Source organism: Jaculus jaculus, chromosome 18, assembly GCF_020740685.1.
Source record: "Jaculus jaculus isolate mJacJac1 chromosome 18, mJacJac1.mat.Y.cur, whole genome shotgun sequence".
NCBI lineage: Eukaryota > Metazoa > Chordata > Mammalia > Rodentia > Dipodidae > Jaculus > Jaculus jaculus.
Window position 1 is genome coordinate 39534707 of NC_059119.1, and position 21377 is coordinate 39556083.

Consider the following 21377-nt stretch of genomic DNA (forward strand, 5'->3'; position numbering starts at 1 on the left):
AAGCAGGAGCAGAGTCTGGCAGCAACAGCAGCGGCCCTGGCACCAGCGGCAGATCCAGCAGCAGCTGCTTCAGAGGCAGCAGTTGCAGATCCAGCAGCAGCAGCAGCGGAGGATCCAGCAGTGGAAGCTAAATCAGCAATAGCAGCAGCAGCAGCGGTGGACCCAGCAGAGGTAACAGACACAGCAGTGGCAGCTTTAGCAGCAGTGGCAACAGATCCAGCAGTGGCAGCTTCAGGAGCATCAGTGGTGGTTCCAGGAGCGGGGGTGCTGATATGCAGATCCACAGTTGCCAGGCTCGGTTTGGCCTGCAGGAAAAGCCAGTGCCCAGCTCCAGAAATCAGAACAGCAGCCCAACGAACCAGCCAGCAACTTGACTGAGACCAAAATCATCCCAAAAGGTAGCTGGGATTGCACCAAGGAAGGTTCTTACTTGGTCACAAGCCAACTAGGATCCCTCAACAGACCAGAAATCTTAACCTATATGTTGATAGAGGATCTGGTTGTTTTAATAACTACTCTTGCATAAATACTCGGGGCTGTTTTTGATTGAATATGTACAGCTTAATTTTATATCTACCTGTATTTTATTCCACTCAGCCTACTTGAATACTCCCATAGCAGGGAAACTCAACCCCTAGGAACACCTTTGTAGATAGTCTGAGAGTCTGAAGAGCCACACCTAACACCTTAAACTCCTACCCTGAAGTTATATAACATCAAATCAATTGATACAGCTAAGAATACCCAGCTAGCTAGAAAATCCAAGCATTAACTTAATCCAAGATGCAAAAATATACACATTATAACACAAGAAACACTAAAAAGCAAGACAATATAAATCCACCTAAAAGTATTAATGCATCAGAAATGACCTCCAGTGAGAACGAGTTAGAGGAAATTCCCAAGAAAGATTTCAAAAGAATGATTGTAAGTATGTTCAAAGAAGTCAAAGAACAAATCAAAGGAATCAAAGGAGAAATCAAAGAGGAAATCAAAGGAATCAAAGAGGAAATCAAAGAAGATACAGGATACCAATTTAATGAAATAAAGAAGGCAATACAAGACATAAATAAGGAAATAGAAATAATAAAGAAAAACCAGTCAGAATTACTAGCAATGAAGAACACAGTTAATGAAATAAAAAAATCTGTAGAAAATCTCACCAGTAGAATGGATAAAGGAGAGGATAGAATATCTAAACTAGAAGACCAGGTGGCAGATCTAATACAGTCCAACAAAGAGAAAGACAAACTTACAGAAAAGTATGAGTGGGAATTTCAAGATATTTTGGACACTATGAAAAGATTAAATATAAGAATTCAGGGCATAGTAGAAGGAGAAGAATTCCACTCCAAAGGCATAGTAGGCGTCTTCAACAAAATCATAGAAGAAAACTTCCCCCAAATTGGGAAAGAGGTGCCAATGCAGATACAGGAAGCCTTTAGAACCCCAGCCAGACAAAACCTGGAAAGAACCTCTCCTCATCATATTATAATCAAACTATCAAACACACAAACCAAGGAAAATATATTGAAAGCAGTTAGAGAGAAAAATCACGCTACCTACAAAGGCAAGCCCATCAGGATTACAGCAGATTATTCAACACAAACTTTAAGAGCCAGAAGGGCTTGGAGTGATGTATTCCAAGTTCTGAAAGATAACAACTGTCAACCAAGGTTACTTTATCCTGCAAAGCTATCCACTGAAATAGATGGAGAACTAAGGACATTCCATGACAAAAGCAGGTTAAAGGAGTGTTTGAAGACAAAACCAGCTCTACAGGAAATACTTGATAGGATCCTCCATGCTGAAGCAAAGGAAAAGCACACATATAAAGAACCTGGAAAAAACAAGCAATACTCAAATACTAGTTAACACAAGAAAGTAAAGGTAGAACCAGAACCACAAAAAAAAAAAAAAAAAAGGCAAACCTAAATAAACACCTTTCAATAATATCTCTTAATATCAACGGCCTCAATGCCCCAACCAAAAGACATAGGTTTGCAGACTGGGTTAAAAAGCAGGATTCTATAATTTGTTCTCTCCAAGAAACTCACCTTTCTACAAAGGATAGGCATTATTTTAGGGTGAAAGGTTGGAAAACGGTGTTTCAAGCAAATGGGCCTAGAGAACAAGCAGGGGTTGCTATCCTAATATCTTACAAGGTAGACTTCAGTCCAACATTGGTCAAGAAAGATAAGGAAGGTCACTTTATATTGATTAAGGGCACACTCCAACAGGAGGACATTACAGTCCTAAACATATATGCACCTAACATGGGGGCTCCCATATTCATTAAACAAATGCTATTAGAACTAAGGTCACAGATAACACCAAACACAGTGGTGGTGGGTGACTTTAACACCCCACTCTCATCAATTGATAGGTCATCCTGGGAAAAAATAAACAGAAAGGCATCTAGACTCAATGAGGTCATAGAAGGAATGGACTTAACAGATATATACAGGACATTTCATCCAAATGCTGCAGAATATACATTCTTTTCAGCTGCACATGGAAAATTCTCTAAAATAGACCATATCTTAGGACACAAAGCAAATCTTAACAAATTCAGGAAAATTGAAATAATTCCTTGCATTCTATCTGACCACAATGGAATTAAACTACAAATCAGTAGCAAGAAAGGCTATAGAGCATACACAAAATCATGGAAACTAAATAATACACTACTAAATGATGAATGGGTCAATGAAGAAATCAAAAAGGAAATCAAAAAATTTATAGAGTCAAATGATAATGAGAACACAGCATACCAAAATCTCTGGGACACAATGAAGGCCGTTCTAAGAGGTAAATTTATAGCCTTAAGTGCCTATATTAAGAAATTAGAGTGCTCGCTTCGGCAGCACATATACTAAAATTGGAACGATACAGAGAAGATTAGCATGGCCCCTGCGCAAGGATGACACGCAAATTCGTGAAGCGTTCCATATTTAAAAAAAAAAAAAAAAGAAATTAGAAAGGTCGCAAGTAAACGACTTAATGCTTCACCTTAAAGCCTTGGAAAAAGAAGAACAAGGCAAATCAAAAATCAGTAGGCAGGAAGAAATAATAAAGATTAGGGCAGAAATTAATGAAATAAAAACAAAAAAAAAAATCCAAAGAATTAATGAAACAAAGAGTTGGTTCTTTGAAAGGATAAACAAGATTGATAAACCCTTAGCAAATCTGACCAAAAGAAAGAGAGAAGAGACACAAATTAATCAAATCAGAGATGAAAAAGGTAACATCACAACAGATTCCAGAGAAATCTAAAAATCATAGGGACATACTATAAAAGCATATACTCCACAATGTATGAAAATCTGAAAGAAATTGCCGGGCGTGATGGCGCACGCCTTTAATCCCAGCACTCGGGAGGCAGAGGTAGGAGGATCGCCATGAGTTCGAGGCCACCCTGAGACTATATAGTGAATTCCAGGTCAGCCTGAGCCAGAGTGAGACCCTACCTCGAAAAACCAAAAAAAAAAAAAAAAAAAAAAAATCTGAAAGAAATGGATGCTTTCCTTGATTTATATGACCTACCTAAATTAAATCAAAATGAGATTAATCACTTAAATAGACCTATAACAAGCATGGAGATCTGAACAGGTATCAAAATCTCCCAACTAAAAAAAGCTCAGGCCCAGATGGATTCACTGCTGAATTTTACCAGACCTTTAAGGAAGAGCTAACAGCATTGCTTCTAAAGCTTTTCCAGGAAATAGAAAAAGAAGGAGTTCTACAAGACTCCTTTTATGAGGCTAGCATCACCCTGATACCAATACCAGGCAAAGATAAAACAAAAAAAGAAAATTACAGACCAATCTCCTTCATGAATATAGATGCAAAAATTCTCATCAAAATATTAGCAAACAGAATACAAGAATATATCAAAAAGATCATTCACCCTGACCAAGTAGGCTTTATCCCAGAGTTGCAGGGATGATTCAATATACGCCAATCTATAAATGTAATACATTATATAAATGGGTTGAAGGACAAAACTCACATGATCATCTCATTAGATGCACAGAAAGCATTTGACAAAATCCAACATCCCTTTATGATAAAAGTCCTACCGAGACTGGGACTAGAAGGAACATATCTCAATATAATAAAAGCTATTTTTGACAAGCCTACAGCCAACATAGTACTAAATGGGGAAAAAGTGGAAGCTTTTCCACTAAAGTCATAGTAACAAAAACAGTGTGGTACTGGCACAAAAATAGACATGTAGATCAGTGAAACAGAATAGAGGACCCAGATGTAAGCCCAGGTAGCTATAGTCACCTGATATTCGATAAAAATGCCAATAATACTCATTGGAGAAAAGTCAGCCTCTTTAGCAAATGGTGTTGGGAAAACTGGATATATATCTGCAGAAGGATGAAAATAGATTCTTCTCTCTTGCCATGCACAAGAATTAAGTTCAAATGGATTAAAGACCTTAACATCAGACCTGAAACTCTGAAACTGCTAGAGGAAAAACCAGGGGAAACCCTTCAACATATTGGTTTGGCAAAGACTTTCTGAATATAACCCCAATTGCTCAGGCAATAAAACCAAAGTTTAATCACTGGGACCTCATGAAATTACAAAGATTTTGCACTGCAAAGGACACTGTGAAAAAAGTAAAGAGGCAACCTATAGAATGGGAAAAAAATCTTTGCCACCTATATATCTGATAGAGGATTAATATCTAGGATATACAAAGAACTCAAAAAGTTAAATAATAAGGAATCAAGCCAATCAAAAAATGGGCTATGGAGCTAAATAGAGCATTCTCAGAGGAAGAAATATATATGGCATATAAGCATCTAAAAAAATGTTCTATGTCACTAGTCATCAGGGAAATGCAGATTAAAACTACATTGAGATTCCATCTCATTCCTGTCTGATTGGCCACCATCATGAAACCAAATGATCATAAATGTTGGTGGGAATGTGGAAAAAGAGGAACCCTTCTACACTGCTGGTGGGAATGCAATCTGGTCCAGCCATTGTGGAAATACTTTTTTTTTTTGCGGTGCTAGGATTGAACCTACTCCCTTGTGCAGTCGAGGCAAACATTACTACTGAACTACATCCCATCCCTGTAGTTGGCTTAATAATACCTGAAAACCACCCCTTACTCTCAGTAGCAAGCAACAGCAAAGTATCTATTCTTTAGCTAATCCGGTTCACTGTATTCAGCTGCTCTAGGGTGCATTTGCTCGAGGGGCTGGCTGGATTAGTTCAGATCTGCCCTCCATTTGTCCTTTCTGGGCCTCAGAAGGGCAGTGGTTACCAAGACATTTTCACGAGGGAGCACAAAGAGGGCTCATGCAAACACCCTTACAGCCTCTGTATTACATGAGCCAAAGAAAGTCATGTGAGTCAGACCAGTATCCATTACACATTACACTCACAGTTGGAAGACAAGGCACTGTTGGAATGCAAATACTGTGAATGTGTAATCTTGATAGAGGTCATTGAGTAATTGGGACCAAATTTCCAGTCCCTTGCATTAAGAAAAACACTTCTTAATTCTGATAAATGCCTTCTTTAGTCCAAATACTGCTTTTGTGCTTTTAAATAAAATTGTATTTGTCAAGAAAAAAAAAAAAAGATATGCTTTAGCAATGACTTGAAGAGATTAGTTTTAGATAGTCTACTTAGGTAACACATATTTCTTTAACAAAAATCTTCAGTTTATCTGGAGTCCCGTTCAGTTCAAATAACTAAAAATATTCATACTTTACTTTCATTGGTGAATATAAGATGATTTTAACCACGGTTGATGCTTATTATGGCAAAAAATATCCAAGACGCAGATCTTTCTTTCCTTTTGTCATTCAGTCTTTTCCTGACTGGTGCTGTTTCTTTTGAGCTGTCTACTTTGTTCCCTTCCCAGATGCATTTCTTAAATTTTTATTTATTTGGGGGGGGGGAGAAAGAGAGAGAGAAAACAAAATGAGTATGGGTGTGCCAGGGCCTCATGCCACTGAAAATGGACTAGAGATGCATGTGTCACTTTGTGCATCTGGCTTTATGTGGGAATTGGAATTGAACACAGGCTATGAAGCTTTACAAGCAAGCACCTTTAACTGTTGAGCCCTCTCTCCAGCCCCACCTTAATTTTACCAGCTGCATTTTGTGTGTTTGTGTCTGTTTTGAGGTGGAATTCACTATGTAGTCTTAGGTTGGCCTCAAACTCACAGCAGTCCTCTCACGGCTGCCGCCTGAGTGCTGGGATTAAAGTGTGTGCCACCATGCTTGGGTTCAGTTACATTTTTTTTTTTTTTTTTTTCTAGGTAGGGTCTCACTCTGGCCCAGGTTGACCTGGAATTCACTATGTAGTCTCAGGGTGGCCTCGAACTCACAACAGTCCTCCTACCTCTGCCTCCCTCCCGAGTGCTTGGGATTAAAGGCATGCACCACCATGCCTGGCCCGTTGCATTTTTTTAAACAAAGTAGAGACACATTACCACTATTTTTTTTTTAAATTTATTTATTTGAGAGTGACAGACACAGAGAGAAAGACAGATAGAGGGAGAGAGAGAGAATGGGCGTGCCAGGGCTTCCAGCCTCTGCAAACGAACTCCAGACGCGTGCGCCCCCTTGTGCATCTGGCTAACGTGGGACCTGGGGAACCGAGCCTCGAACCGGGGTCCTTAGGCTTCACAGGCAAGTGCTTAACCGCTAAGCCATCTCTCCAGCCCCACATTATCACTATTATCAGAGAGAATAAATGTTTACTTCTTGGCTCCATTTCCTCTGGGTCTCCTATATAATATTAAGGATAATTTTGTATGTGCATAGAAAGGATTAAATATATGTAAATGGGTTTGGGCTGAGACTGTTTAGCAATGATCACAGCATTGTGAGTTCCAAGGTAAATCAAAGATGAGACCATCACCAAGGTGTCCAGTTCTACATGTGTACTCTTTTGCTGACAGGAATTTTTCTGACTGCTCTCTTACAGCTGTTGAAAATGGACAGATGGATGTGATAAGGCTTTTGCTTCGACATGGAGCAAGTGTTAATGGGTCCCATTCTATGTGTGGATGGAATTCCTTGCATCAGGCTTCTTTCCAGGTAATCTCTGAATTTATCATTTTACTGCCATGTAAATTGCATGGTTTGCCCTATTAAAATGACAGCTGTATACCGTTTTTGCTTCTTACCTAGCTGTGATTTATTATGGTTGTTTCAGGATAGAAAAGACAGTCTAAATGCTAGTGATAATTCTAAATAAGCCAACTTCTGTAGTAGTTGGAACAATTCTGGGCTATAGGGATTATCTGAGTTTTAAAAATTTTGCTAGCATACTTACAAAACTCTCAAAATTGGTAGGTTACAAACTGATTAAGAGTAATTGCTTCTTTTATTTATGTAGTGTATTTAGAAAATGATAGCTTCTTTTGTAAAATATTTTTTTAATTGACAATTTCCATAATTGTAAACAATATCCTATGGTAAGTCCCTCCCCCCATTTTCCCCTTTGAAACTCCACTCTCCATCATATCTCCTCCCCATCTCAATCAGTCTCTCTTTTATTTTGATGTCATAATCTTTTCCTCATATTATGATGGTCTTGTGTAGGTAGTGTCAGGCACTGGGGTCATGGATATGCAGGTCATTTTGTGTCTGAGGTGAGAACTTTGTAAGGAGTCCTACCCTTCCTTTGCCCTTACATTCTTTCCGTCACCTCTTCTGCAATGGACTCTGAGCCATGGAAGGTGTGATTGATATATTTCAGTGCTGAGAACTCCTGTCACTTCTATGATAGCTTCTTACTGCTTGGGTTAGCAAACTAATTTTGTAGGACTTTAAAGCAATATAATTCCTAGAGGTCAGTATTTAATATGCTTATACTTAATGGGCTCCCTAGGGTTATAAAACAATCTGTTTGATCATATCTTTTTTCTTTCTTTGTTTTTTTGAGGTAGGGTCTCACTCTAGTCCAGGCTGACCTGGAATTCACTATGGAGTCTCAGGGTAGCCTCAAACTCATGGCAATCCTCCTACCTCTGCCTCTATAGTGCTAGGATTAAAGATGTATGCCACCACACCTGGCTTTTTTCTTTTTTTTTGAGAGAGAGAAAGAGAGAGAGAATGGGCGCACCAGGGCCTCCAGTCACTGCAAACAAACTCCAGATGCATACGCTCCCTTGTGCATCAGGCTTATGTGGGTCCTGGAGAGTTGAACTGGGATCCTTTGGCTTTACTGGCAGATGCCTTAACCACTAAGCCATCTCTCCAGCCCTTTTTATTGTGTTTGTTTTTAATTTATTTTTATTAGATATGGACATATTTAGACCATTTCCCTCATCTCTACCCCTTTTCCAAAGAGGCCCTCCTTGGTGGGGTTGCAGGTCAACCCCATGGGGATTGTGGAGGCAGCAGTCAGTTATGTGGGAGAGGCAATGTTTCTGTGCATAATGTCGCAACTTGTGGCTCTAACAATCTTTCAGCCCCCTCTTCCACAATATTCCCTGAGCCATGTTGGGTACATTTTAAGTCTACTTCAGTGATGAGTTCTTAGGTCTTTTCACATCCTTGGTTAGTGTTATTCCAAGGTATCTAATTTTTTTGTTGCTATTGAAATGGGACAGCCTTGCTGATTTCTTTCTCTATATATTTGCCTTTTGAATATAGCAAAGCTACTGATTTTAGTGCATTGATTTTGTATCCTACCACTATCCTAAAGGATATCATCACCTTTAGAAGTTTTGAGACTTTCGGGTTACTTATATACAAGATCATGTCACCTGCAAATAAGGCTAATTGACTTACTTCTTTCCAATTTGAATCCCTTTTATTTCTTTTTCCTGTTTTATTGCTTGGGCTAGTACTTCTAGTACTATGTTGAAGTGCAGCGGTGAGAGTGGGCACCCCCATCTTGTTCCTGCTCTCATTTCAGTAGGAACTCCTTGAGTCTTTCCCCATTAAGTAATATTTGGGCTTTAAGTGCTTTTTATATAGCCTCTATTGTGTTGAGATATAAACCCTCCATGCCTATTCTTTGTAACGTTTTGATCTTGAAGTGGTGTTGTATTTTAAGTCCTTCTCTGCATCAATTGAGTTGATCATGTGGTTCTTACGGTTAAGTTTACTTGTGTGGTGTATTTCATTGACTGATTTCCATATGTTAAACCATCCCTGCATCTCTGAGATGAAACCTACTTGTTCAAGATGGATAATGCTTTTGAGGTGTTATTGAATTCCATTTGCAAGGATTTTGCTCAGGCTCTTTGCATCTAAGTTCATCAGGGATATAGGCCTATGATTTTCTTTTTTTGTTGCATCTCTGGTTTTGGTATGAGGGTGATGCTAACTTCATAAAAGGATTTCATGGATGTGATAGGTTTGTTTAGGAGATTAATCTGCCTTGGGTTTAGTTTTGGTAGGAGGTATGTGTCTGTGAATTCATCCATTTCCTCCAGATTGTTCAGTTTTGTGGGGTAGAGATTTTGGGAGTATGCCCTGATGATTCTTCCAATTTCATTGATGTCTCTTATGATCTCTCCTTTTTCATTTCTGATTTTGTTAATTTGAGCCTTCTCTTTCTTTCTCTCTCTCTTTTTCTTTTTTTTGCTTGATCAAATTGGCCAGTTGGAAAGCTTTTCTTTCACCATCTATTATGAGGGATACTTTTGCTGTGTAGAGTAGCTTGAGTTGGAAGCCCTAGTTTTTTAGACTTTGAAGTGTTCCATTCCAGGCCCTTCTGGCTTTCAGGGTTTCCACTGAGAAATCTGATGTAATTCTGATGGGACTTGCCTTTTTGTGTTGTGAGTTGAGTCTCTCTTGCTGCTTTTAATACTCTGTTTTCAGTGTTGAGAGTTCTAACTATGATATGCCTTGGAGAGTTTCTTCTTTGGTCCTGTCTGTTTGGTATTCTGTAGGCTTCTTTTATCTGTCTGGGTCTCTGTATTGAGAGATTGGGAAAATTTCCTTCAATAATTTACTGTGTTATGCTTCTGACCTGGATTTCCTCTCCTTCTGGTATACCCATGATCTGGATGTTTGGTTGTTTTAGGGTATCCCACAGTTCCCTCATACTGTTCCCTTGATTTTTTGAGCTTAGCATTTTATTGTTGTTGTTGTTTTTTGTTTTTCAAGGTAGGGTTCCACTATAGTCTAGACTGATTTGGAATTCACTATGTAGTCTCAGGGTGGCCTTGAACTCACATTGATCCTCCTACCTCTGTCTCCCAAGTGCTGGAAATAAAGGCATGTGCCACCACACCCAGCTGTAACTTATTTTTGGCCTCCTGATAAATTTCTTCTGTCTTTTCTTCCAGGTCAGAGTTTCTGCCTTCCACATGAATAAGTCTGTTTGTGAGTGGTTCTAGAGAGGTTTTTGTAAGCTCTGTTTGATTTTTGTTTTCTGTTGTGTTATTTTGCATCATGTCCATCACTTTTTGAGGTATGATTTCAGTTCAAGTTCTGACTTTCTCTTGTTTTCAAAATTTTTTTATTAACAACTTCCATGATTATAAAAAATATCCCTCTCCCCACTTTCCCCTTTGAAATTCCACTCTCCATCATATCCCTTCCCCATCTTAATCAGTCTCTCTTTTATTTTGATGTCATGATCTTTTCCTCCTATTATGATGGTCTTGTGTAGGTAGTGTCAGGCACTGTGAGGCCATTTTGTGTCTGCAGGAGCACATGGTAAGGAGTCCTACCCTTCCTTTGGCTCTTACATTCTTTCTGCCACCTCTTCCACAATAGACCCTGAGCCTTGGAAGGTGTGATCGAGATATTGCAGTACCGAGCACTCCTGGAGTTCTGACTTTCTTGATGCTTCCTGGAAATCATTCTTATGTTTGATCAAGTCTTCATTAAGCTTAATCAGTTGTTGAGATCTTCCATTTCTTGCCTCACCTTCAACTTATTCCTATCTCTTTTGAGGGTTCTAACATTTTCTTCACTCAAATCTACTGCCAAAAGTTGAATACTCTCCTAAGAGACAATTCTGTTCAATTTCATTGATATGATTGTTGATTCTTTGATGGCTTTCTTCCAGTTCAGTGATTCTTTTTTTTTTCTTTTCTTTTCTTTTTTTTTTTTTGAGGTAGGGTCTCACTCTGGTCCAGGCTGACCTGGAATTAACTCTAGTCTCAGTGTGGCCTTGAACTCATGGCGATCCTCCTACCTCTGCCTCCCGAGTGCTGGGATTAAAAGCGTGCACCACCATGCCTGGCTTCAGTGATTCTTTTGGTCAGGGTCTTACTGGTTGTTGTGTTTTCATCTTGGGAATGAATTTCTGTTGATTTCTCTATGAGGCTTCCATTGTTTGTAGGACTAGGTATCCTTCGTGGAAATCTCTCAGTTTTCTGACTTACTGGCTTTTTTGCTTTGTGGTCTTAGGGACACTCTTTATTTTATTGAGGAGGAAGTAAGTTTTTATCCTTTGGCCTGTGCACCCTCTGACCCAGGTGAACAGGGATGTCGATACCCAGTGGCCAGTGAGGACACCAGAGCAAAAGGCCTGATTCCACAGCCCACACAGGAACCAGGCCTCCCCAAGCAACAGGACCAGGGGACTGGAAGGAGCCAGGGAACAGGGATATGGCCTACTCACTCCTCATGTGCCTGCCTGCAGCACATCCTCCTGTTCAGGGTGCCTGGACCAGGAAGCTAGGAGGAGCTAGAAACAGGGATCTTGTCTACTCACTCAGTACCACCATGCCTGCTTGCACACAGTCCAGTGCAGGGAACCCGGACCAGGGAACTTGGCAGGAATTGGGAAGCAAGGGTCTGGCCTACTCACTTCATTTCTGTGCCTGCCTGTACACCATTCAGCATCCGATCACATCTTTCTAGACAGTTCCGGACCCTGTTTTTTTTCCTCCCAATTTTCCTTTATTTTGTCTTTTTTTTTTTTCCCTCCTGGTGCTGAGGATAGAACCCAAGGCCTTGTGCTTGCTAGCAAGCATTCATCCACTGAACTAAATCCCCAACCTCCAAGTTTTCCTTTATTGATAAGATTATAGAAAAACAAAAAGAAAGAAAGAAAAGAAATGAAAGAAAGAAAAATACAAAGCATAATAAAAAAAATAACCTCTGATTTCTCTTTAAAATATGTACCTGCCTTAGGAAAATGCTGAGATCATAAAATTGCTTCTTAAGAAAGGTGTCCAGAAGGAGTGCCAGGATGACTTTGGCATCACGCCTCTGTTTGTGGCTGCTCAGTATGGCAAGCTGGAAAGCTTGAGCACACTAATCTCATCAGGTATGATGATGCCATTAGTTTCTGAAATGGTACCATAACAAGTTTAGCTTTAGGTATCACTAGTCCAAATATGTACCAGGTTATAAAATTTATGGTTTTATGTAAATAGTAAGTGAAAGCATGTGAAAGTTGATTTATAACGTGGTTATTAAGTGTCTGTTACAATGATGCCATACACAGCTACCAATTTGTCTGAGTCCGAACATAATAACCTGTTTCTGGAGTGCGTTTATGGGCAATGTCAGTTTTGTAACTATGTTTTCTTTAGGACTTGAGTAGTTTCCTGCTTTCTAGAGTATACAACTAGTTTAGGTTTAATTATCATTGGATAGTTGTTTTGTTTTAAGCCTTTGAATTTATCTTATTTAATTAATTTATTATTTTGGTTTTTCGAGGTAGAGTCTTGCTCTAGCCCAGGCTGACCCGTAGTCTCAGGTGGCCTTGGATTCATGGCGATCCTCCTACCTCTGCCTCCTGAGTGCTGGGATTAAAGGCGTGCACCACCACGCCCGGCTGAATTTATGTTTTGATAAATAATTATCTGATGATCTAAATAAGGTAATTCAAAGTATGTTTATATTTTATTATATTACTAGCAGGGTAAACCTATTAGAAGTTTCCCTTTGACTACCCTGCAGCATTGTGAGGGAAGATGGTGCTAAGAGAATGGATTTACTTTGTGTGACTCTTTTTAAAAATTTATTATTATTATTATTATTACTATTATTATTATGGTTTTTCAAGGAAGGGTCTCACTGTAGCCCAGGCTGACCTGGAATTCACTATGTGATCTCAGGGTGGCCTCGAACTCTTGGCAATCTTCCTACCTCTGCCTCCCAAGTGCTGAGATTAAAGGCGTGAGCCACCACACTCGGCTGTATGACTCTTTGTGAATGGAAATTTTCAATGTAAAGGTGGCTTTTGGAGTCACCCAAAGAGTATGCTCTCACAGTGTTCACACAGGCACTAAGGGAGAGACATCCCATGCAGATGTGCTGCCCTACCAAACATAGACTTAAAAAAATTACTTCTAAGTATACAGAAACATTTATTCAGACATCAGGACACATTTTTTTTTTCGAATTTTTATTAACAACTTCTATGATTATAAACACTATCCCATGGTAATACCCTCCCTCCCTCACTTTTTTCCCCTTTGAAACTCCACTTTTCATCATATCCCCTCCCCATCTCAATCAGTCTCTCTTTTATTTTGATGTCATGATCTTTTCCTCCTCTTATGAGGGTCTTGTGTAGGTAGTGTCAGGTGCTGTGAGGTCATGGATATCCAGCCCACTTTATGTCTTGAGGGAGCACGTTGTAAGGAGTCCTACCCTTCCTTTGGCTCTTACATTCTTTCCGCCACTTCTTCCACATTAGACCCTGAGCCTTGGAAGGTGTGGTACAGATATTACAGTCCTGAGTACTCCGGTCACTTCTTCCCAGCACCATGACACCTTCTGAGTCACAGGACACATATATATTTTTTTTATTTCTGCTATTTCCTTACAAATCTTTAAATGTTTATGTAAAAATAGGAAGCAAAAGAAAATCAAATAACAATTAAGTGCCAGTTGAAGGTGAATGCAATAGGGAAGCTCTCCTATATCACTGAGAGAACTCTGCAAAATCATTTCTTCAACATGCTTTTAGGTTAAGAATCCTAGGCCCTGAATGTTAAATGCTTACCAGAGATCTGGAAAGTATTTTCTGTCTGAGTCAGATCTTGAACTTAGGCCTTCTGACTTCTGATGCTTCTTATTTTATTGTGGCATCCTCCTGAGGCCTGTCCTAATTCATCTGGTGACTTCCAGTCCCTTGAACTCCTGTTACTAGTGTTTAACTAATATTTTGAATAAAATAAGTTGAGCTGCACTTTAATGGTTCTCTCATGTTGCCTACCTTGTCACCTGGAACTCCAATCACCTGCTTTATTTGTTTTGCTCTTCTGTTTTATTCTCTCCTGAATTGTTATAAATAGCAGTTTAAAAGTAGGTTTGGGGTTGGCAAGATGACTTAGAGGTTAAGGTGCTTGCCTGCAAAGCCTAAGGACCCAGGTTCAGTTCCCCAGGACCCATGTAAAGCCAGATGTGGCACAAGCATCCTGAGTTCATTTACAGTGACTAGAGGCCCTCATGAGCCCATTCTCTCTCCCCCCCACCTCTCTGTCAAATAAATAATTAAAATCTGAGTCTGTTTAAAATGTGACTATGCATGTTTCTAGATTTTAAAAATTACATTCCTTTCAGAGTGTTTTTTAAAATAATTTCTTTATTTGTAAGCAGAAAGGACACAGAGAGCAAGAGACAGAGAGAATGGGCACATCAGGGCCTTTAGCCACTGCAAACAAACTCCAGATACATGCAACCACTTTGTGTATCTGGCTTTACATGGGTACTGGGAAATTGAACCCAGATTATAGGCTTTGCAGGCAAGTACCTTAACCACTGAGCAATCTCTCCAGCCCAGGTTTTCTTTCTTCTTCTTCTTTTTTTTTTTTTTTTCCCTGAGGTAGGGTCTTCTCTAGCCCAAGCTGACCTGGAATTCACTATGTAGTCTCAGTCTGGTCTTTAACTCACAGTGCTTCTCCTACCTCTACCTCCTGAGTGCTGGGATTAAAGGCATGTGCCACCATGTCTGGCCCAGGTGTTATATTCTAAGCTTTTCTACCCATAGTCTTGTAGGGTATTCTGTAGTTTTTCTGATACTTGTAGGTTGTCACTCAAAGTGGATTATTAAAAGCCTGTTTCTCGCCAGGTGTGGTGACACATGCCTTTAATCCCAGCACTCGGGAGGCAGAGGTAGGAGGATCACTATGAGTTCAAGGCCACCCTGAGACTACATAGTGAATTCTAGGTCAGCCTGAGCTACATCAAGACCCTACCTCAAAAAAGTTTAAAAAAAAAAAAGCAGGTTTCTTGTTTCTTCTCCATCTAGTCTTCTTTCTCGCTCAATCTCTTTTTTTCCAAGGTAGCTCCATGCTGAACTGGAATTTCAGTCCCAGGCTGGCCTTGAACTCATGGCGATTCTCCTTTCTGCCTCCCAAGCAATGGGATTAAAGGTGTGCTCCACCACGACTGGTTTAACTTAGTCTTTTCTCAGTGATAGCATTTATTTCGTTCTGAACCTGGCAGTAAGTGAGGCACTTACCTCATATAGTCAACAAATTCTAGTTGTTTAGCATGTTTGGAATTCGTGAAGGTTCCATGGAGTGTTTTTTGCAATGTGGATTTTGTGCTGTGTGGAGGCCTCAGAGGACAAATTTATGTGTCTTCCTCAGGAGCTCCATATAATACTCAAAAATATTTATTTATTTATTTATTCATTTATTTATCAGAGAGAAAGGGAGAGACAGAGGGGAGAAAAGGTGGGGGGAGGGAGGGAGAGAGAGACAAGGCACACCAGGACCTCCAGCCACTGCAAGCAAACTCCAGGTGCGTGCGCCCCCTTGTGCATCTGGCTTATGTGGGTCCTGGGGAATTGACCCTGCATCCTTAGGCATTACAGGCAAGTGCCTATACCACTAAGCCATCTCTCCAGCCCCATCTACCTTTTTGTAACCGCCTTTTTATTGACAATTTTCATACATATACATAATATACCTGACTGTAATTCCCCCTTGCCTCCCACTTCTCTGCTCCCTTTCCACTAAACCCCTTCTTCTTTTCAACTAGTCCCTCCTCTAATTTGACCCCCCATCATCTATGATGAGATCTTGATGGAACAAACATGGTGCAGGTCTTGCTTAGGTAATGGTAGCGGCTGTGGCATCATGAGTGCAATGGCCATTTTTATTCTGGAAGGCAACATTCCAAAATATTACTCTCCATCCTCCATGTACCTCCCACCACCCCAACAGAGTCTTTCACTGGCATGGAGGTCACCCATTAGGTTAGACTAGCTGGCCCGCAAGTTCAGGAACCCTCCGTTCTCCTCCTTTCCTGTGCTAGGATGACAGGCACGTGGTTCTATTTGGGTTCTGGGAATTGAATTCAGGTCCTTATGTTTGTAAGGCAAACACTATACCATCTGAGTTATTTCCTCAGTTTTCCATAGACTCTTTAACTTAACATTTGTGATTTTAAAGAAGTTTTTATTTTTATTTTTATTTATTTATTTGAGAGCAACAGACAGACAAAGAGGCAGATAGAGAGAGACAAAATGGGTGCAACAGGGCCTCTAGCTGCTGCAAAGGAGCTCTAGACACCTGCACTCCCTTATGCATCTGGCTAACGTGGGTCCTGGGGAATAGAGCCTCAAACCTGGGTCCTTAGGCTTCACAGGCAAGCGCTTAACTGCTAAGCCATCTCTCCAGCCCACATTTGTGATTTTAAATAAAAGAGTCTCTGTCATCCTCAATGATGGTGTTTCTACTGAGGTATATTTCAGAAATTTAAAAATTCTCTTGAGTATATGATAATAGTATTCTTTTTTTAAAGTTATACAATTTTTATTTATTCATTTGAGAGACAGAGAGAGAAAGAGGCAGATAGAGAGAGAGTGGGAGAGTGGGTGTGCCAGGGCCTCCAGCCACTGCAAAGGAACTCCAGACATGTGTGACCCCTTGTGCATCTGGCTAACGTGGGTCCTGGGGAATTAAGCCTTGAACCAGGGTACTTAGGCTTCACAGGCAAGCGCTTAACTGCTAAGCCATCTCTGCAGCCCATAATAGCATTCTTAATATATCTAGCATATTGTTTGCCAGTGAGCAGATTGGGGAAACTATTATTTTTCAGAAGTTTCACAAAAATTAAGATTATTTTAATCTTTTCATATCTTTAGATATAAGTATTTAATTAGCTGCATAAAATTTATGATTTTAAAATTTAATCTATTTAAATTTCCCCCTTTCATTGTTGACAGTATATAGTTGTTGACTACATATGTGTGTGTGTGTGTGTGTGTGTGTGTATGTATATGTGTGTGTATGTATGTGCATATATATATATATATATATGTGTGTGTGTGTGTGTGTGTGTTTTTCTTTCGTTTTTTAAAATTTTTTAATTTTTATTAACATTTTCTAAGATTATAAAAAAATATCCCATGGTAATTCCCTCCCTCCCCTGACACTTTCCCCTTTGAAATTCCATTCTCCATCATATTACCTCCCCATCTCAATCGTTGTACTTACATATATACAACATCAACCTATTAAGTACCTTCCTCCCTTCCTTTCTCTTCCCTTTATATCTCCTTTTTAAATTACTGCCCTCTGCTACTAAGTATTTTCCTTCTCATGCAGAACCTCAATCATCTGTAGCTAGGATCCACATGTGAGAGAGAACATGTGGCGCTTGGTTTTCTGGGCCTGGGTTACCTCACTTAGTATAATCCTATAAATGTTTTTTGAGGTAGGGTTTCACTGTAGCCCAGGCTGACCTGGAATTCACTATGTAATGTAGTCTCAGAGTGGTCTCGAACCCATGGTGATCCTCCTACCTCTGCCTCCCGAGTGCTGGGATTAAAGGCATGCACTACCACGCCTGGCTTCATTTTATTTTATTATTATTTTTTATTTTTTGGCTTTTTGGGGCAGGGTCTCATTCTAGTCCAGGCTGACCTGGAATTCACTATGTAGTCTCAGGTGGCCTCGAACTCGTAGCAGTCCTCCTACCTCTGCCTCCTTAGTGCTGGGATTAAAGGCGTATTCCACCACACCTGGTTTATGGCTTTATATTTTTTATATTTGGTTTTTTGAAGTGGGGTTTTGCTGTGGCCCAGGCTGACCTGGAATTCACTATGCAGTCTCAGGATGGCCTTGCACTCATGGCGAGTCTCCTACCTCTGCCTCCTGAGTGCTGGGATTAAAGGCGTGTGTCACCACTCCCAGCTAAACATATTTTTTTACTTACTTGAGAGAGGCAGAAAGAGAGAGAACACAAGGGTGGGGAGAGCATGGGCATATCAGGGCCTTTTGCCACTGCTTTTGAACTCCAGGTGCATGCATCACTTTGTGCTTTATGGGGAATTTTAGCCCAATCTGACAGGCTTTGTAAGCCATAGCCTTTAAGTGCTGAGCCACCTCGCCAGCCCTAAAAGCTAGTTTTAATTCATAGATCTTATATATGTCAACCATATCTGCTCATAATTTTGTCATAAATCTTAGTCTAAATCACAATCTGACATTTACAAAGTCTCATAACTTAATTTTTCAATAATTATCACAAATGTTACTCATATTTGTTACTGTGTATATAATCTTCCTTTTAAACAGGCTAGTCTCAAATTTATGATCCTCTTTCCTTGGCCTCTTCACTGTTGGGACTATGGGCCTGTGTGTGAATGCCCAGCTCACTGTTTCTTTGAAAATGTCTACCCTTTGAACCACAGAATGCTTGCTGGAGAAAAGATCCTAATGAAAAGCCTGTTTCATTGAGGAGCTTTATCTTAAAAATGAACATAAAATATGACCATTCGTTTTCTTGTTACAGAGCAAAGCAAGATTGATTGCTAACAAATTAGTAAAATAGGTACTTTTTTCAACAATAACAATATTTAGTAGGAGGAACACCACTGTGCTATGAAACTGTTTTATGGCATTTGCTTTGAAATATATATATATTTTACACAAATGAGGATTGTCTTTTAAATGTTTTATTTTGTGTTAGGTGCCAATGTCAATTGTCAAGCCTTGGACAAAGCTACGCCCTTGTTCATTGCTGCTCAAGAGGGCCATACCAAATGTGTGGAACTTTTGCTGTCCAGTGGGGCAGATCCAAATCTTTATTGTAATGGAGATAGTTGGCAACTACCTATTCATGCAGCTGCACAAATGGGCCATACAAAGTAAGTGTGAAAACTAGAAGAAAAACAGTCTCAGAATTCAAAGATAACAAGGAATAGCTCTGAGCCAGACCCCTTACCTGTAAGCCAAATCTTTGGTTATTACTTCTGTAAGCCATTTTCTGGGTGACTCTTTCTACTCCTAATCTCCCTGTGCCATCCTCGGCTCCCCTTAGTTTTTGGTTTGCCTACTGTGAGGAAGAGTGACTAGAGATGGGATAACTACAGCATCTCTAAGTGCTGCCTCTTCCCTCCTATTTCTTCAGTTAATGGCCATCCTATCCTTGCATTCTAGAAATGGAACATAATGTGCTCACAGTTGTCTTGTCTATCTTCTCCCAGAAAGAGGGAGGGTTTCCTGGCTTACTTAATCCTTACAGTTTTGTTTTCAGCTTTAGAAAAATGGAATAGTCCTTCTTTTCTTTAGCTAACTTCTAAAGATAAGTTCACAAATAATATAAGAATTCATATTTTTTTATAAATTTTTTGTTCATTTTTATTTATTTATTTGAGTGTGACACAGAGAGGGAGAGAATGGGCGCTCCAGGGCTTCCAGCCAATGCTAATGAACTCCAGACGCGTGCGCCCCCTCGTGCATCTGGCTAACATGGGTCCTGGGGAATCTAGCCTCGAACTGGGGTCCTTAGGCTTCATAGGCAAGCGTTTAACCACTAAGCCATCTCTCCAGCCCAAGAATTCATATATATTTTTTTAATTAATTATTTATTTATTTGAGAGTGACAGACACAGAGAGAAAGACAGATAGAGGGAGAGAGAGAGAATGGGCGCGCCAGGGCTTCCAGCCTCTGCAAACGAACTCCAGACGCGTGCGCCCCCTTGTGCATCTGGCTAACGTGGGACCTGGGGAACCGAGCCTCGAACCGGGGTCCTTAGGCTTCACAGGCAAGTGCTTACCCACTAAGCCATCTCTCCAGCCCAAGAATTCATATTTTAATGAGGTTTTTTAGAACTTTCTCTACCTACCAACCAGCTTCTTTATAACCTAAATCAGATTTTAATGAGCTCATAGTCTTTTCCATGAATACAGTAACTTGCCATAAATTCTGATTTCTTACTGATGAAAATATGACTTTTCAAGTCTTACTTTATTTTTTATTTTAAAATATTTTATTTTTATTTATTTATTTGAGAGAGAGAGAGAGAAGCAGAGAGGGAGAGGCAGACAAAGAGACAATGGGCATGCCAGGGCCTACAGCCACCGCAAACTAACTCCAGATGCATATGTGCCACTGTGTGCATCTGTTTTACCTGGGTCTTTTGGCTTTTCAGGCAAGCACCTTAACCACTAAGCTGTTTCTCCAGCACTTACATTATTGTTTTTTATTTTAAAAATACTTTATTTATCTATTTGAAATAGAGAGAATGAATGAATGAATGAATGAATACAGGTACATCAGGGCTTCTTGCCACTGCAAACAAACTACAGGAACAGTGCTACTTTGTTCACCTGGCTTTATTGGGTTTTGGGGAATTGAACCCAGGCTGTCAGACTTTGCAAGCAGTGCCATTAACCACTGAGTCATCTCTCTAGCCCCATACTTCAGTTTTTGAGAGAGGGTCGCACTATGTATCCTGGACTGACTTAGAACTTGCTGTATAGATATACTAGCCTTGAATTTATAGACTGTCTACTGCCTCCACTCCTGAGTGCTAGGATTATAGGTATGCCCCACTATGCCTAGCAAAAACAATTTTTGATGCATATTAATCAAACCCAGGGCCTCATCATACATGGTAGGCGAACACTCTACGTTGGAATCACATTCCCCAGTGTCTAATTTTCTTGGTTAGATAGATAGATAGATGGATAGATAGATAGATAGATAGATTTACAGGTTATGTTACTCTAGTCCTGACCGACCTGAAATTTACTGTGTAGCTTAGGTCGGCCTTGAACTCACAGTGTCCCAGGTGCTAAGATTACAGGTGTGAACTCCCATGGCCAACTGCAGTCCTCATTTTCCTAATATAATTGATACTTAATGCAATAAGTATTTAAATATAGAATTTGAGTTTTGGCACATAGGTAGTTTGGTAAAGCAAAAAACTAAAAAGTGAAACAATACTAATTCACTTATAGGACCATTATTTAATTTAAAAAATTATTTGAGAGAGAGAATAAATCTGCATGGGCATGGCAAGGCCTTCTGCTTCAACAAAGGAACTCCAGATGCATGTGCCACCTTGTGCACCTGGCTTTATATGGATACTGGGGTATCAAACCTGGGCCATCCGGCTTTTCAGGCAAGTGTGTTTAACTAGTGAGCCATCTCTGCAGACCTCATTACTCTTTTTCATGAAGGCTTAAGAATCTTTATATAACCAATGGTAAGTGGAAACATTT

General features: G+C 39.9%; 1 protein-coding gene and 1 non-coding gene across 8 annotated transcripts in view; both read left to right on the forward strand.

Moving 5' to 3' along the window:
• Asb3 (ankyrin repeat and SOCS box containing 3) overlaps positions 1 to 21377 on the forward strand; it is a 111652-nt gene that overhangs the window by 54328 nt on the left and 35947 nt on the right. For all 7 annotated transcript variants that reach the window (XM_045137344.1, XM_045137345.1, XM_045137346.1 and 4 more), the window contains exons 4-6: positions 6968 to 7080; positions 12091 to 12226; positions 18838 to 19015. In XM_045137344.1, the coding sequence (XP_044993279.1) occupies positions 6968 to 7080; positions 12091 to 12226; positions 18838 to 19015 (427 nt within the window). The remainder of the gene's footprint in view (positions 1 to 6967; positions 7081 to 12090; positions 12227 to 18837; positions 19016 to 21377) is intronic.
• On the forward strand, positions 2852 to 2958 carry LOC123455919. Its single transcript, XR_006634216.1, has one exon. It is a non-coding gene; the product is annotated as a U6 spliceosomal RNA (small nuclear RNA).